General features: G+C 37.2%; 1 protein-coding gene across 1 annotated transcript in view; it reads right to left on the bottom strand.

Annotated features, from left to right (window-relative positions):
• LOC145786695 (uncharacterized) overlaps positions 1 to 14,299 on the bottom strand; it is a 42,978-nt gene extending 28,679 nt beyond the window's left edge. The window contains exons 1-3 of the mRNA XM_082598411.1: positions 14,186 to 14,299; positions 10,859 to 11,001; positions 5,316 to 5,459 (exon numbers count right to left, since the gene is read on the bottom strand). Coding sequence (XP_082454537.1) covers positions 5,316 to 5,459; positions 10,859 to 11,001; positions 14,186 to 14,276 — 378 coding nt within the window. The 5' untranslated portion in view covers positions 14,277 to 14,299. The remainder of the gene's footprint in view (positions 1 to 5,315; positions 5,460 to 10,858; positions 11,002 to 14,185) is intronic.
• Between the last annotated feature and the right edge of the window lie 4,693 nt (positions 14,300 to 18,992).

Raw genomic sequence — 18,992 nt, 5'->3', positions numbered from 1 at the left:
TAATATATTAAAAATCTAGGAGAATCAGAGCACTGGAAAGTTGTCATTTTCAAGATGGCCGCAAAAACAGTATAATGACAATAATTCATTTAATATTAGCAGTGGGCTATAAATAGGCAATTTTTTGTTTTGCTTTAGGGACGGTCTTTTGTGTTCCATTTAGCCTATCTCAACATAAAATGACAAAATTTTTGGTCTGAGTTCCAATAGTAAAGTGTGCTGGGCAAAAATTCAAAATGGCCGCCATTTTCTCCGAAAAATCACGTTTTTAGCGATAACTTGGTCGTTTTGGGGTATTTTTACCTGGTTGTGATGTCTTACCCTATGATTGTGGGGTCAGGCAATCTGTTTAAGCAATAATAAGTAGGCTTTAGCTTTTAGGTGTAGAGTTATAATATAGTTTGACAAAATTACCCACTTTTTTTAACTTATTTCGTGGATTTTATTTTGATCATCAACAAACTACAAACTGTATGAAATTGTTCTGCCTTCAGCTAAATCTATAAATAATTTCAAACACAAAAAGGCACTCTGTCATGAAGTAGCAGCTGCAAATGCCTTTGTAAATAAGAAGCCCAAAACAAAAGTAACTCTACACTTTGACACTACACAGAGAAGTAGGATAGACAATGATTGGCCTTGTCTCAGCTTAAATTGTCGTGATGATGGTTACACTGAATGTAAGATGATCTCTCTACGTCCTCTTTTCTTTGCATTCGAAGATAGAGACCAAATAGTTGCCTTTATTGTTGAGACGATGAAGAGACTACAGGTAGCTGCCAATGACCCTCGCTGGACTGCAGTACGTCTATGGAAGCAGATTGATGCCCTCAAGACAGCAGCCGCAAGCAAAAATCTCAAGATTGAGATAGGTGTTGCAGAACAACTTGCATCAAAGCATGTGCCATATCATTTTCTTTGTAGCTTCCACACATGTGAACCGTTCGATACAGACAATCTCAAAGCTATGGCTGCTCTCGAAAACACAATTGGTTTTCGTAAACTCATTGTAAAGAGAGAGCCAGCATTGCAGTCCTACCTCTGGCAAAACAAATCTGTGGTTGAAACTGCTCTGGCAGCTCTTTCAAAGCTCGTAGCCCATGAGGGAGATGGTAAGACAGCAACTTTAGCAGAACAGTTTGATTTGATTTGAGAGGAAGCTGGAGTATATAAGTCGTTTAGCTTCTACAAAGAGCGACGTTTTACCCGACTTGGATGTCAGACAGATGCAGTCTATGATTGGATTCCGTACATGAAGCAGTTACTTGCCAAGACACCGCTAAATAATCTTGTTCGAGCTTGTAAAATTTACCTTGAGAATGATTTCATCATAGCAGGATTCAAAGCACTTGCAAATTTTACATGCCGAGTGACAATGTCCTTTATTAACTGTGTAGAATAAGCAAACCAGGATTTGTTAATTGACATCCTTCCTCAGCTCTGCAGTGACCTTGCTGAAAAAAAGACACACACTCTTCCAGACTACCATGTAGAATGGAGACATGTGAAAATGGAAGACAATGCTCCATAAAGTGATCTTGATCATCTTCTTAGAGAGATGTGCAGCCAGGCTGGAAAAGGAGTAGAACTGCAGTGCAAGCTTGAGTATTAGGGTGTTGATCTTAATGCTGCTCGAGCAACTCCTTTCCATACACTGGTATCAGACCAACGAAAAAACCTGCCGACAAACAACTTGAATGCAGAGAGGTACTTGGTTAAGTTTAGTTATCTTAATTCACAATCGGCAAAAACACTCAAACAGGATCTTCAAGGCAAAGAGGATCAAACATGACCTTATGCTATCAGAAAGACAGATCAATGAAGTTGAGCGGTCAACCAGTAGGCCTACTATTCTCAAACAACTAGATTTAATGGAGGTGACCTGATGTTTCTCCAAAAATCTCTTACGTTTCATATTCAATCTACATTGACGTTTCATCTCCAATCCACACTGATCATTCAAGAAATGCTTTTACTTTCTAAATTCTATGTTGTAACTTGAAAAAACTTGTCGTATGAATTTTTTTAACATCAAATTACGTATGGTAGGAATTTAACATCGAAAACCTCTAGTTTTTTCATCTTGAATTCAGTGTTGAGACTCAGACATTGCATAATTTGGTGTCGTGTATTAATTTGATTTGTAGATCATAATTACATATTATTTTAAATTTTAAAGTGGCATAGCTAAAAGGGAATTTCACTCCTGGTGGCTTCTTTTCTGGTTATACCATTGATGACGTCGTTATTATGTCATAATGTAGCCTACTGGTATTATTGGTATTGCTTGCAATTGCAAATTGCAATTGCTAAACTTATAATGAGAGTATTTGATCGCTTTTTTTGGAACAAACTTGCCTTTGGTTCCTGAATTTCTAATTGTCTAGTCTTGATAGTGTAATGATAACGTCATAAAAGATGACGAAACTACTTTTGGGAATTGTGAAATGGTTTTAGTAACCGGCACTCCAACTAAACCCAACGGCAAACGACCAACATAGGTTAAAAAGCAAAAAAAATGATGACGTCATCAATCGAATTATTTTGTGTTTGTTTTGTCTCACTTATTTGTGTGTGCTTTTTAAGTTATAATATGCAAAAATCAAATATGTGATTGCACAAAAATGCCAAAAAGGAAGCTGAAACGTGATTTCTGGGGAAATCCCCGATTTGGGGGTGATCACGTGACCCAAAAAGTTGCGGCACCCACTAAAATCAAAGTTGGGTTGACCAACTGCAAAAATATGCAAAAAAGCAACGTTTAACACGTTTAGCCTAAAGATTCCCCTTAGGGCCTGGACTACTAAAGTAAATTATTAAATAACAAAATGCTGAAAAACAAGATTTTTTTTTTCAATAAAAAATGTCAAAAATTTTTTTTCTTTTAGATTTTTAATATGTTATTCTTGATGATAAATGCTACAAAAAAACTGTTGAAAAACCTTTTGTAGGAATTTTTTTGGGTTCAAACCATATATTTCCTATATTGACCCTACTATAAGAATCAAACGTAACAATCCATCTCTCAACAGGCAGTTATTCGCCTGCGGCTCATCGTTTCTTTTGTGTTTGTTCTAATTGTTTGTCCAATGCCTGTAGTCTACACTTCATGTGATCTGTTTCTCACCGCATAATTTACTCGTAATCATTCCTGTAGCTTATCATTTGTTTCAGTTTGTGCTTTTCAGTCCAGAGTATCGTTACAGTCGTAGTGCAAAGTCAAATTTATCTTACGATTTTTCATTTATGTACATTGCAGATTTAATTCCTGACGAGGACACACGTACGTGTCGAAAACGTTTGAATTTATTTCAATTACATTATAAATGTATAGCCTAAAGAATAACAAATATTAAATCATTATTGTCTCGACGTGCAGGCTTCAAGCCTACTTAAACACAGTTGGAAACATTATTGCAATCTAATTTTGTCTCGAATTTCTAGTGGTCTTCAGTGCTTCGAATTTGTGTTTATTGTTGGAAGTTTTTACGTAATTTAACGTCGAAAGTAACCGCACATCATTAGCCAATCTTTAAAACATTGTGATCTATTTCTCTCGCCTTCAATCGCACTTTTTCTGTTGGTCGTCACCGCTTCGAATTTTTATGTCTATTGTTGGAAGTTTTTACGTAATTTAACGTGGAAAGTAACCGCTCACACATCATTGGCCAATTTTTAAAATATTGCGTGTTTTATTTTTTCTTGCCTTCAATCGCACTGCAGTATATAACCTGGTGAAATTTTATTTTGTATGTTATTCGCTCTGAGGATGCGCATTGTCATGGTGCGCGAAACGTCAGTGAAGCAATAAACTATCTTGTTTGTTGTTAATTTTACTTTCAATTTCATCAGATGAACGTAGCAACTAGTGCTAGAAACGAAAGAAAGTACCAGCTACATAAGTGATATGCAAGCATATCACCCCAAAAGAAAATGCGGCTACACCTCGCGTAGGGTTGCATGCATGAACGATATATTTGTGATGTGAGATCAATGTTTGTAGCTGACAGTGACGAAAAAACAAAGTATAAATACTAACAAAAAAGCAGTGTGATACAACAATAGTAAACAAATAAAAAGTGATGTATTGGAGTTTTAATCTTGTCCCCAAAAACAGAGAATTTTACTTTCACAACATGTGTGAAGTTACTGTAGTTATGCAGTTCTTATTACTAGCTTAAAATTAACTCCTTTTATGAATCAATTAAATCACTTTTTTACTTTACACTACTAGACTATAAGGCAAACCGGGACGTGTTGTCACAAGGGGCGTGTTGTCACAGCAATTTTTTTTTGAACTTGCACTGACTGCTTCGAGTCTATATTTGTAGCACGTGCTTCGTTAAGAGTCATCTTCATTTTGAGGTTAACATAGTATCAAAAATTATCAATTATTATCAAAAATTTGGTCATCGATGTAAATTTCACTAATTTTTCAAAATTGTGTGACGCTTTCGTAAGAGCAGTCTGACCGCAAGTATGAAATCAGTTTTATAGCTTATTATGTTAGGAGTATAGCTGACACTTTAGAAGTTAACAGCGTGCCTTTTCTAGCCGCTATTAAAACTTTTGTCCGACTGCGTACGTCGGGCGAGTTGTCACAGCTGTGATGATGGTCACAGCTTACGAGAAGCAGAAGCAAAAGTTGGCATAAACTACCGAACTCTTGGTTGATATGTGAAGGCAAGGAAACAAGACCCAAAGCAGTTGTTGAATTAATTTCAACTTGTTTATAAGTGTAAATTTCACGTAATAAAATTTGATTTTGTAAGGCAAACCGGGGCGTGTTGTCACAGGTTTGGGGTTTTCGATTTGTGCTTTTGCTATATACAATGCAAGTGATTTGATTATATCATTCGTACGCTGTCCACTTACACTTCCTTTTGCCATTAGTTAAACTTTTTAATCGCAAAAGAATTTCAAGAAAATTAAATTTTTGTAAAAAAAAACATTGTGACAACACGCTCCATGCTTTGTGACAACACGCCCCGTGCTGGCGCGTGTTGACACAATGTTGTTTTTTTACAAAAATTTAATTTTCTTGAAATTCTTTTGCGATTAAAAAGTTTAACTAGTGGCAAAAGGAAGTGTAAGTGGACAGCGTACGAATGATATAATCAAATCACTTGCATTGTATATAGCAAAAGCACAAATCGAAAAACCCCAAACCTGTGACAACACGCCCCGGTTTGCCTTACTGCACTGGAGTCAGCTAAGCTGACAAAACATAAATTTCACAAACTGAAATCATTTAAATGACAAAGAAACAAATGGTTAATGCATATTTAGTCCCTTCTTTTTAAGCAAACACTCACTGCAAATAAAATAAGTTGGGTGCCAACTGGAACTGAAAGATTGAGGTTAAGAAAGGTTCCACTTGAGAAGTCACCATCCTTTGAAATGCCCACTGTGTCGTTGTAGAAATCCAATATGACTTTGTTTCGATGAGTAGCGATGCACTACAAATTATGTTTGCAAAGTGTATTTTTAAGCTTTTTCACAAGACAAAAAACGCTATTGTAATGTCTGCGTATTCGGTTACATACAACAGCTACAATCTGCTCTAAACATTTGCCATTCTTCATTGTAGGCTATTTCATAAGAATATACTCAGGCAACACCGTCCTATAGCTCGAAACCAGAAATTATTTTTCATATTGAGAAAGCTAGTGGCGTGCGCTGAGACCAGCAGTTTGTGAGGAACTATTAATTTTCTGATTTGTAAATGCAAAGACATTCGTTTGTGGCAAGCCTGCCACAATTGTTTGAAAAATAATTGTTTCAGTCGAAGTTTACTGTAGTTTGTTCTTTATTTCGACTCAAAACAATTTTGTTTAAAAAAAAATGATTTCCTTTTTAAATTAAGCTAAAGCAAAACTTTCATCAAATGATTTTTTTTCTTGCATACAGTAGCCTACTGTAGCCTTCATATCGTGTTCATGCGTTCTGTCCTGAAAACCACCAGCTCAAAAGCTGAGGAGTTTCGCCTTCAATTCTGGTGCTGGTAGATCTGAGGTCATTTCTAGGTTGAATCAAACCAAAAACTCTAAAAACGAAGGCCTACCAATTGTGTTCTTTCTTGCATAACACAGTGAGAATACGTTTGGTAATGATGTGATGACGTCGTAAACCTGATCCAAAATTAAAAATAAGTCCTGTCGCTAAATAACCTTAAAGTTGTAGAGCGACAATAAGTACAGTAAAACCATAACATTGCTATTATTAGTTTGATTATTATTTAAGAAAAATATGGCGATGGGATCGGGCGGTATGGCCTTGGTTTCATGAATGAACCTGGCAAAACCTGGGCAAACTGGTGTAATACGAACGAACAGATTGTAATGAACATATGGTTCCGTAATCACCCGAGAAGACTTTGGACATGGAGAAGCGTCGCAGGCAATATCAAGAACCAAACTGACTATGTCACTATAAACAAACGTTTCAGAAGCGCTATCTCGAACTGTCGAGCGCACCCGGGCGCAGATTGTAACAGCGACCACAACCCCGTGGTAGCCATGCTCCGGGTAAAACTACGCAAGAACTCAATAAACAAACAACATAACTCTCCAAAATTAGACTATGAGCAGTTATTGTCAAACTCCCAATTACAATCCGACTACGTGGAGGTCAAGGACAGGTACGCTGCCCTGTGTGACCCAACTATGAATCAAGAAAGCACGGACGACTTGTCTTCAAACTGGACAGCTCTTCATACTGCCATCACAGAATCAGCTGAAGCAGTTATACCGCACAAAGCAAAAGCTGCTAATCAAGTATGGATGACCGACGAAGTTCTAAAGCTCATGGATGAGAGAAGAGAATCGAGGAAAGATCTAAAAAGTTTCAACTCACTAAACAAGGAAATCAAAATTCGATGTAAGCAACTGAGAGAACGATGGTGAAACCAACAGTGTGACGAGATTGAGCGTAGACCATCCATTGCTCATGTCCAAGTAAAGAAGATGCAAAAAAACTCTGTGCACTCTTGCACAGGCTGCATCAAAGCCAAGAATGGTAGCATCTTGCTGGAGAAGGGTGAAACCTTTGAGAGATGGGTCGAATATATCAAGGACTTGTTCGACGATGCTCTTGGAAACAAGCCAGCGATATCGAAAGAGATGGATGGTTCACCGATTCTGGAAAGTGAAATACGTCATGCTATAAAGAAAGCCAAGTTGAAAAAAGCTCCAGGACTTAACGCTTTGTGCATACAGAAACCCTCGGCTCTAGACGATTTTAGTATAAAAAAGTTGACTGAAATAGCGAATGGGTTTTATAACAGCTGAAAAATTCCGAAGAACCTCTTAAAATCAGTCGTTACCAAGGATGCCCGGGGCGACGGATTGCGAACTACATCACACAATCAGTCCAATGAGTCATGTCACCAAAATTTTTCTGACCGTTTTACTTCATCGACTACGCAGATGTATCAATCCCGAAATCTCAGATGTGCAATGCGGATTTGTGAAAGACAAAGGAACTGGAAACGCCACATTCCTAATCAGGACACTTGCTCAGAGGTCGATAGAACACAGGGAAGACCTGTACCTCTGCTTTCTGGACTACAGCAAAGCCTTTGACCGTGTTAGACAAGAGCCACTTATGGAGATGCTTGGTAGCTTGGACACAGATGGTAAAGATCTCCGACTTCTCAGAAATCTCTACTGGGATCAATCAGCAGCAGTTCGGGTAAATGGCGATCTAAACAGGTGGACACAAATTCGGAGAGGTGTTAGACAGGGGTGCGTAGTCTCACCTGATCTTTTCTCACTCTACCGCGAAATGATCTTGCGACATCTAGATGAAGAAGGGTATCTCTGTAGGTAGACAACACTTCAACAACATAAGATATGCAGGCGACATTGTATTAATCGCTACATCCAATTCTAGTTTATAAAACTTACTCCACATAGTCAAAGTGAGAACCTTGGACTTAATTTGAATGCAACGAATACCTTCAGCATGACTATCTCATCAAAGAAAATAACTCCGGTATGCACAATCCAAATACAGAATACAACAGTCTCAAAAGAAAATAGTTTCAACTATCTGGGTTCTATAGTAACTTCGAATGGTCGATGCTGGAGCGATGTAAAATTAAGAATTGCACAATCCAAGCAAGCTTTCATCAAAATGGCCAAAGTACTGGAATCTAACTCAGTCTCTCTATACTGTACACTAAAATAAGAATTTTACATTTGTACGTTTGGTTAGTTCTACAAATAGAAAAGAAGATCAACAGTGCTGAAATTTGGTTTATACGGAGAATGATGGGAATTAACTGGATGGATAAGATTACTAACGAAGAAGTGTGGAGACGCTCTGGGTGTACCCCTGGAGCTCATCACAGCTATCGAAAAAAAGCAAATGACATTTATCGGGCATGTCTACTGCAAACGCGGAATTGAACACTTGGCAATGATGGGGCGACTTCTTGGTCAGAGACACCAAGGGCGTCCACGTTTGGATATCTTTAAAAATCTTTTAACATAGACAAACCAAGATTTTGTAAACTTAATAAGAAATGTGGACACTTGATCGTTGTGGAGACTCACGGTAGCCGACGACTTATTCAGGCATGGCCGATGATGATGATGATCACTGAGCGGGTGTTTGTCAAAGCTAGTGTTTCACTAATAAAATCTAGTTAAGCAATATAGGCCTACTGATTAATAGGAGGCCTAATGATTGATAGGAGGTCAAGTTATATTCAAGGCACGAGTGATCTGTTTAAATTAAGTACCGATGGATGTTTGTCTCAAACAACTCATTAGACCCATTTTACGATAGGCTTGCTAGTCAATACTTGTTTACTATAAAAATGTAACTATTTACTTTGTTTGTTGCGTTATTACATACAGGGCCGTGTCAACTACCTCTCGTGCTCCCAGTTGGTTCCCCCTGCCGTTTAGGGGCCCACTCACTTTAGTCTGTTTAATGCTTTTTGACTATTTATAAAAGTAAAAAAATGCTACAGAAGCTCGATAATCAATAGCTTAAATCATACAAGGCCGTATTTATTGCTTCCCAAACCCCCGGCTGGGGGCCCACTTCCGTCTAAGGGCCTACACATACGATTTTCGACTTGTAATTTTACAGGTAACATTTTATATGTAGTTTTTTTTTTTAATTTTGCAAAATTTTATCGGTCGCTTTGCTCGCTCAACCCCATTTTATTCACCTAACCGATGATGTTAGCATGCATAGTTTCAGATGTGGATTACGAGAATAAAACGTTTTTTGTGTCCAAAAGAACTAACAAGATAATGTATTGTGAAGAAAGGGGCGTTCTTCCCGGCTATCAGCACAAGGCTGAGCAGTGAGCACTCACTAGTACAGACTGGTAAAGCGGTGGTCGAATAAATTTGTGGCTAGAATACGGTGCGATACTGATGAGCCCAGCCTCATGGGCGAAACACGTGTCTATCGCTGTCAATTCTTGCTACAAATCGGCTGCCGAGAAACAAGATAATGTAATATTCCGAAGTAAACACTGCTCACTCAAATAGCCAATTGATAACAAATTGATAAATTCCAGTGTTAATGGTGACAGACTATAAAGTGAAACGTGCCATAAAAATACTATAGGCCTACTATACTGTAGGTGAAGTAAAGATGAGGACACGTCAGATACATTTTCGATGTTCTATTCTGCTGAAACGCTACACCATACTAGGCTATACTAATTTTCAATAAATAAATTATTGAAAGTCTTCTGTGTTTGTGAATGATTTTTTTTTGAATGGTAAGCTAACTTAAATTTTAAACCAAACCTTCTACCCAAATCCAATATTAAATTGATAAATTTAGTTACAAAGCGACATTTGGTTAGCCTACAGCTATGTTACATACAAAGTGTGCACCTTAAATAAATAAAAAATTAAAAAGCTTTATTGCGCCAAAAATGCTTAAAAAGTGACGAAAATAAAATTATAGGCTATTTGTCAAAATTGTCATAATGGACACAGAATAAAGTGATTGTTGTTGTTATTGTCTAAGATGACTGGAGTGAAGAGAATATGATTGAAAGGGGAGATTGAAGAAGGGAATGCGAGTATGGCAATCATGTACTGGAGTCTGATAGGCTACTGCGTCTTTAAATGTGTATTTTAAATTAAACAAATTTTGCTTCGCTCTGAACTCGAATCGATAACAAAAAGAGCTCGTCAAGGAATCGTCAATTGACCTAATCATGCTCTCTAAACTGATTTCAAAAACAAACCATGACAAAGGAATGTTTGCAATGAAATCTATCTTTGTTAAAAAGTGTTTTTGTTTGAACATCTCTAAACAAACGTTCTACTGCAGAGTTGTTTAGCTTTTTTGCATCTTGTTGACTTTGCATCATACCATCTTCGATGTAATGGAATGTTGTTTTTCTCAAGCACTCGTTTCAAACCAACTAAAATTTCACATTGATTTGTGTGTTTGTAAAAACCATGTAGGCCCTACATATGATTTTTGACACAAATTAGTTTATTGTTTAAATGCACTTGATTTTGATCTATGATTTTACTATAACAATTAAAGACTACCCCTTGCTTGGCAAAGAATAACTTTTTTTACTACACCTTTGACATCACTGTATCCTAATTGCAAAAGCTGCACAGTTCACTCTTTTTCAATGTACTTCTTGGAAGAGTCATGCTAACCAGAGCGCTTGTGGAACTTAAGTTGTCTACTCACTACGCAACGTAACTCTGGCTCTAATCTATGGAAACATCTTTTCTGAAGCTTTAGACCATTGATGGTCGTTAAAATTGCTTCAAATATGAAATAGCAAAACAATAAATATTTTTTAATCATTTATTTTTTCCAATAGATATTGAATGATTTTAAGCAAAATTATTATTACCGTATATGGATAATTGATTTCCTTTTCATCGCGATATTCTTCAGCAGTGTGACGTTCCAAAAAATCGTCTTGGTTACAATTTATTACTTTATTTTTAGGAATTTCTATTTCGTTGAAGAAGAGTATTTTGCAATTTTCGACATCTGAAACGAACAATGGTTTAGCAAATCTATCAGCAGGGAAGATTAACTGACAATAACAAATTTTATTGCAGCGTGCAGGTTTTGTTAAAAAATAGTGAAAATGAAAGATAAAATCAGAATATCCGATGAACGATGAGAAACTAAGGGCTCAGATCTGTATATTCAGCGAAAGGTAAAAGGCAGAGCCCCTCGACCCCTGGAGTGGCGAAGAAAGTTCAAACGAAGAAGAAGTGAAAAATCATTGCGTATCATTTCTAACATTCAACTTCAAGAATCTTAATTCTCGTATTGATCATAACAGGACCCAGACATCAATCTGCATTGTATTTGGTTTGATTTTCTAAAGTGAGAAGTAAAAAAAGTCATGATATCAAAAACGTATTTATTCCTTGTACTTTTGAAGGAAGTTTTTGTTTCCACAAACCGGAAAAACTAAAACACAAATTTCTAAACCAATCACAGTTTGGGGCGTCTCGTGCATCTGAAGACGTTGAAGTAGAATCATAACTTGTGACATTTTATGATTTCACTCAGATAATAGATTAAGTTTATTAATTCGGCTCAATTAATAAAAATCAGATTCTGTGGGATAAACAAACAATAGAAAGCTCAAGCGGCAGTCGTTAAAATATTTAAAGAAAATGAAGGGGTGTACCAACAAACATTTGCAGGATTGGCCCATGATACAAGAGAAGGATCTACAGAGGATAAAAATTGATATGCATAAATTAACAAGTGAATAAATAATAATATTAGTAACCTCTCAATTGCACGTAGCTCCACACAAAGTGAAACGAACATAACTTTTGACTATTTTTTTAATACTGTCTGCAAAGACATTGTTAGCTGTGGCCAGTGGCCAATGATTCGACCTTACAGATCTTTTCAGCGCAGTGCAATGAGAGTAGAGAGTTGTCTTAAAGTTTCGGATGAGATGGTGGTTTCCAAGAGTGATTCATAAGCCCAATCAGAGTTGATTTAATTCTTAACATCGGACTTCAGCGAAACGTAATTTCCCGCCAATTAGAATGTGCGATTTTTTCGAACAAAGTTGCGTTAAGAAATAATTTGAATTTGAATAACCAGCATCTTGTGTAGTTCAGTGTAGCAGGCCATGGTCCTAAGAAGGGTCGTCAGCATTTCTCTTTAGAGAGACTTGCTGATTACAAACATGAGAGAAATCTAGGGCTGTAGCTAAAGGGGCGCCACTCACGACCGCATGTCTTTAAGTGTCTTTGCCAAAGATACAGTCGGCAGCAGTGGCCGAGTGGTTAGCGCGTTGAGTTCGCAGTCGAGAGCCTGCATGTTCAACTCCACCCACCCGCACTGCTGTTGTTTCTCTGGGCAAGAAACTTTACGATAATTGCCTCTACCCAGTGATCGATTTCGAGTAATGGGTAGTACCAAATTTAAGTCATAAGTAGAGTAGACAACCGGAAACAGACATTGCCGTCGGCTGCAGCGTGGGTCAGGTGTATGCCGGAAGGCGTACACCGATGCATAGCGCTCAAGTCCGCTTTCCCGCAATGCAGGATAAAGATAAACAAACAAACAAACAAAAACAAACAGCCACATGCTTTTGAGCGGTTTCGAACGGGCGCCCTGTCTAACGTTGAAACATGGCATTCAACACTCGGCACCTGATACACAGTGCCGGATTAACCATTAGGCACGTGCCTACAGGCCAGTCAAAAATCCAGGCCACTTTAAAATCAGTAGAAATTTAGTCATGTTTTCAAAATAATTATTTTCTAAACTAATAAGTATTTATCTTAATAGCTCTGTTTTTCCAGATGAATTAAAGGTTGCAAATATCGTTAAAAAAAGACGAATTGAAACATGTTGCCACTTCCTTTTTGATGTTTTTAAAAATTCGCATTTCCGTTAGGTGACGCAACGAAACAAACGTTGTACGGTCGATAAACGATCAACAATGTGTCAACAACGTCTTGATACACTGGCACTTTTTGTGTATTGAAAGCGATCTACTCCGTAAGATTAACCTCCAAAAACTAGTTAACGCGTTTTCAATAGCAAAAACGCCAAAGTTGTTATTTAGTTAGGCATATATGACCAAGTTTTTGCATGTTACCCTGTGTTATAGTTGCAACAACGATTTGGCAACACTGATAATTCTAATTTTTTAGTTGGCAACCCTGATTTTCGGGCCACTTATAAAATGTGCCTTCAGGCCAGCTGACCCTTAATCCGGCACTGCTGATACACCGCTTCACTTTTTTTGAGTTTTGATACATATTTGTGTTGCTAGTATTCAATTTCTTGTATTTTAGATCCTTCTCAGATGATTGTTATGTCTTAGCTTAGTGACAAATTCTTTCCTTTTTTTCAAGCTTGTATTTTAACAAATTCAAATCATTTTTCACAATCATGTTTTTTACACAGCGCTGGACATACCTTTGTTGCATGAACTGAAATACACTCATACGCCGCGATCTGGTGGGTCGTCTCGACAAAGGCTAGTAATTTTATGCAGTGAAACATAATTGACAGCGTTTCAAAATCAAAAATCAAGAAATGTCTTACAAAATTAAAATATTTGCTATCACAGCATTACGTAAACGTATTTCATCATAGATTGGTTTTCAAACAGGCATTATACAGTACAAAAAAGGAAAAGCGTCCCTTAAAAGGAACATGCCTTTGCTTTAACTTTGGAAATTATAGATTCAGGGGCATTTTTTGTCACAAATTTTTTGTCACAAATTACAGTTTTTCTCTATTTTTGGAGCAATTGACCATGTACTTTGAGATATAATGCAAAAGTTCCCATTTTTAACAAAGAGACGACTATGCAGTCTACTAGTGAATTTTCACCTAAATTTATGAAGACACACCTGATAATGCAAACCAATGTTTGTGCTTATAAGCTTAGGAAGACTAAATCGTTGTAGGCCTAAACAAAGATTGTGTCTTTTTACGCCAACGCACTTGTTTATGCTCAAACTGCTTTGAGATCAAGTTTAACAGCTTTTTGTTTTGATTCATGAAAAACCCTGGTTTAGACCTTCGCCGTTGGCATGTAATATTGTCTCTGTGATGGTCAGAAAAAAAAATCACATTAAACTTGACCTTCAATCATAACAACAGCTTCTCATCAATATGAAGCAACACAAAATTAAAGCTGAAATGAAAGCTTAAAAGACAAACGAAACAATTTCCTCACCGAGTATTTCACCACGTAATATTTCAGTGCAGAAGACCAGTGTTGCAACTTGAAGCAATAAACATTGTTTGAAGAGCAAAGACGTCAACATTATATTTTTAACAAATCCTCTTCTTTATCCTGAAAAGTTAGCAGCATATAGAAAATACTTGAAAGTTTTGATTTTCCTAAGGCTGTTACGAACAAGGCCGCCATTATGAAATAATGTAATAATAGGCCAGCAGGAATGGCGAACTACCCCGAAAATATCCTAGACAACCACTTTATCTGGTCAGATTATTATTACAGTATTTTAAAATCTGGACCACATAAAGTGGCTGTCTGGGATTTTAGTACGTATATGCTGCCGATTTATCATCATTATTTTCCTTCCTCGTGTTGAGGGTTGAAAGCAATGCGTCTTTTTCCAACAAACTGGTTTAGGCTGTTGAAAAACGGTAAGAACGTTTATTACTATAAAAGCAAATGAGGATTTTTTTAATCAAGTTCGTGCTGTCATTAGCCATGCAATACTTTCGCTCATACAGCGGACAGAGGCAGTGTGATATGCAATATTCTTTTTAACATTTGTTTACTGGTAGCTCAGCAGTGTGATGTCGAATGTTTGTTTCTAAGTACGGCGTACACCTCAGATTTAATATGAGCATTAGACAAGTACTTTGTCGTATTCTATGTGAAAGGTATTCATTGACAAACCGAAGCCTACCATTGAACCAAGCATCCTGGGCCTCTTTTATTCTTCAGCTGTTTTGGTTTTATGTAGGCCTAACTTTCGATCTGTTCAAAATTCAAAAGTTTTTAAATTTTTTAGTTTCTTGCACTGATTACAATGGTTTTGACCAAGAAAAATTCAAAAATGATAACCATTTCACTTTCACACGATGGGATACCCTGCCTCAAGAACCCTAAACATTTTATTTTAGCCAAAATCACCCATTTTGACCTGTTAAGCCATGATTCTAATGGTTGAACGTTTCATTTTAACAAAAAACACTTTCATCCAATGCCTTTCTGATAGCTCACCAGTGTAAATCAATTTGTGGATATTTGGCAGCATTTTAGAACATGTGGAGAGAATTAAAAGGCAACACACATCGCCACTAGTGGTGAAAAGGCATCTTGCTTATTTCAGGCAACCTATATACATCTTTTGAAATTTCTCAGTGGCTCTAGTCTACGACACAGAGACCTCAAATTCATTTCTAAAGATGATGTCAAGATGCCGTCATAAAAGTCATGATAGCGTCATCTAAAAATTTGAACTTGTACAATAATAAATTAGTATGGAGCAAGAAATTAGTTCATTTGTCTGTAAGATAATACAGAAAAATTAGTGCATTGCGTTTCTGCTGCTTCATATCCTTGTCAAATTGTAAGAGTGAAAAAAAATAAGCTGCGCAAATAAGAAAGAACTGTAGGCCTACAGTGTACTGTACACTCTCAAAGAAAATTTGTTGCTTCAATATCGGCACTTTCGCTTCACGGACAAAATTTTCTGTGTAAAAATAAAGCTCAGCAAATAAATTGCATCTGTACATTACTAAAATGCACACACAGAAACAACGTTCTAGAATGCAGGTCATTAATTAGTTCAGAAACAATTGTATTGGCATTTTCAAAAGCAATTATGGCCACTGGAGAAATTTGCACCACAAGCTGTTCGACTTTCGATTCATTGTCAGACAACCAAACCGCTGCCATAGTCGTTGCTGCAAAGGCTGGTAGCACAAACCGTGACCAAGTGCCACTCCATGGACCCGCAATTGGATATATAGGCTAGGCCTATATGACAGCTGCTGGCAATTTCAATGAAATAAAGTGTCTTTAAAACTAAACATGCGAAACTTGAACGTCCAAGAAAAAGGTCTGTATGAAAGCAGACAAAATAAGAAAACTGATGATGGGCTGTCGAGTATAGTGGTAGTCTGTTGTGATTTATTTTTGATTTTTTTTTTATTATTCTCTTCCTCTGTTGCGCAAGCAATGGAGAATTAAAGTAGACTGCATGCAGCCAATATTAAGACACTCACGGACTCCTTTGCGTAACCTTACGGATCTCCAAGCGCTCCGCAAACACCATATTGCAACCTGTTCAAAAAGATATTCGCTCAAAGTAGGCTAACACTGTTTCGAAGGTTCCTTCAATTGTAGAGAGAATCTCCACCAATGGGACAAATTTGACGTTTTGCTAATTTGTAACCAAAATTTGGTAAAAAAAGGGCAATATATTTGTTTTACTTCACTTCTGCCAATGTGTTTCTTTGCAAATAAGACTTGGTTGGATTTCACTATCTCTAATGGTTTGGAAATAATGTGCAGTTTTTAAAAGGGACTGAAAACGTCCCATTGTTGAGTCTGATTCTACGATTGGGTCAGGGAATTTCTAATAATGGTAGGCTACACAATCCATTAATTACTTGCCGACATAAATTTTTATAAACTTAATATTTAGTTTGTTCATTATCATATTTATTATTTTATAATAGGTTTTTATAGAGAAGTCAAAGGGTATATTTTATCCTCAACTCCTTAAAATCTGTATCATTAAGTTGATGCATAATTAGGCTATGTTGTAAGATACACCAAAAGAAGGGTTCTGAGGTGAGAGGGGAAAGTTTGCCTTTCTGCATCTCCAACAATAAGCCCAGCATGTCTACTACTGTACATCACGCCAAAAACGCAAAAAAGTCAGGTAATTTTTTCACGACTGCTTGACTGACAACAACGCTTTGTCATGAATACTGCCAAACATCTAAACTACTCTACCGTGCTTTTACAACCTGTTTATCAAGCATGTGAAAAAATATCTTCAAGATAAGTGATGTACTGTTTTTATTTTGAGTATCAAAAAATAAACTTTCCTTCACAAATTAGCCATACGTGTGAATTACACGATCCCTGTGCAGTGAAGGAATGGACTTCATGGCGAACCAAAATACGTCTTCTACGTTGAGCTTGATCAACCAAGCGTGCAAGATCTACAACTACGAGATTGGAAACTGTGGAATTAAAACCACTTTATAATACTGGTAGGGTCACTGTTCTTAGCGCGCCGCTGTGGTAAAGGTTCACACAAATTGACCTCAAAGGACAGCAAGTAGTAAACGGACAAAGAAAATTATTACAATCAATTTTCCTGCTGCACACTGTAGGGTCTACGCTTGTCTTGTTTGATTATTGTCTTTGTAATTTATTTGTGCAGTCGTATAGCAATCTAATTGCCACCCAAAAAACAATTTCCAGACCGACTATTGGCAGGCCCGGATTTAGGGGGGAAGAAGGTGCAGTAGCTCGGGCCCTAAAACCAATAGCCAGGAGCGATTTTAACTGATGGGGGGCCCGGGGCACTTTTTCACGCCCCCCTCCCCCGATCTAAAAGTGCTCCGGGCCCTCCATCAGTTAAACTCGCCCCTGGCTATTGGTTTTAGTTTTTATGAGATTTTAAGCGTATTGCTTTCGTACTGGATTGGTCTGTCTGCAATGATACGACAGCACATTTCACTCGTCACTGAACATTTCTTTACTTCTGATCCGGTTTGCAGTAGACTACGCAAAGTGCTACAGAACAAGAGAAGGCGATTTTTTGATTTTTTGCATTCATTCATTCTTTGATCCTTGGATTCGTCGTTCTACAGTTACTTTCATGTTTTGATGTGAGAGTACATTTTACATTATTAATAATGTGAAATCGAATTAATATGTTTTTAGTTCATACAAACGGTACTTTATTTTGTTAATTCGTCTGTGGTCGTAGTAACGTGATAGGCTAGCACTGAATAGAGTTTCCGATCACGTAGGTATAGATATCCGTGCGTAAAAGTTAATAATAAAGTTTTTGGAAATTTTGTTTTTCTTAACTAAAAGCTTATTATTATGACTATAGATCTTATTATACTTTTGCGAGGAGGTGCAGTATTAGAGAACACTTAGTTTGGGTTTGTAAACTTAGTGGTGTTGCCAAGGAGGTCCAAGGGGTGCACTTTTAGACCCGGGTCACGCATTCTTTAGATAGCCTATACGGTGTTTTTTCGTAGATGTACCTTGATTTGGGCCTCAATGATCTCATTTTGTACCGGTCCCAAAATATCCTTTCAACGGCCCTGGCTATACCACTTTCCGTCCTTAGATTTTAACATAATTCCCAACTGTCATTGAAACTAAAAGAACTTATTAAAAACAAAGCCAACTGCAATACATGGTTTACGGTTTGGATGTATATTCTTTATCTTTGATATTCATGTTAAATGACGACATACAATGAGATTTGTGCTAGGGTGTGCCGTAGTGTTGCCAGACACTAACTAAAAAATCTTTAAATTTTGTTCAAATTTCTCCAACTTCAACCGTACCAAGGGTGGTCTCTAAGAGATACTTCTAACTCTTCAAGTCGGTGCTTTTTGCTTAGACAACGTTTATCAGTTTAACAACCTTTATCCCGCAAAATATACTATTTATTTTTTATCTGACAACACAACATTAATTTCGGATTGTCTTCTCATTCCCAACTGTCCTCGTTACCCCCGGATGGTTTAACCGTGGACGTCGCTATAATAGCATCTGGACTGGAAGCCAAATGCCACCGGACAAAATGAGGCTCAAACAGGATTGCCATTTTGGCGAATTTAATGTTAAATTTGAGAAATTCGACGTTTTTAATGGATTCTCAAGTTAAACATGGCACGGTCGCAACACCTTTGGCCAGTGGTCAACTTGAGAATCCATTAAAAACGTCGAATTTCTCAAATTTAACATTAAATCCGCCAAAATGGCAATCCTGTTTGAGCCTCATCTTGTCCGGTGGCATTTG

The sequence above is a fragment of the Aplidium turbinatum genome, chromosome 17, assembly GCF_918807975.1.
Source record: "Aplidium turbinatum chromosome 17, kaAplTurb1.1, whole genome shotgun sequence".
NCBI lineage: Eukaryota > Metazoa > Chordata > Ascidiacea > Aplousobranchia > Polyclinidae > Aplidium > Aplidium turbinatum.
Note: the sequence above shows the minus strand (reverse complement) of the source record. Positions and strands in the feature narration are given on the sequence as shown.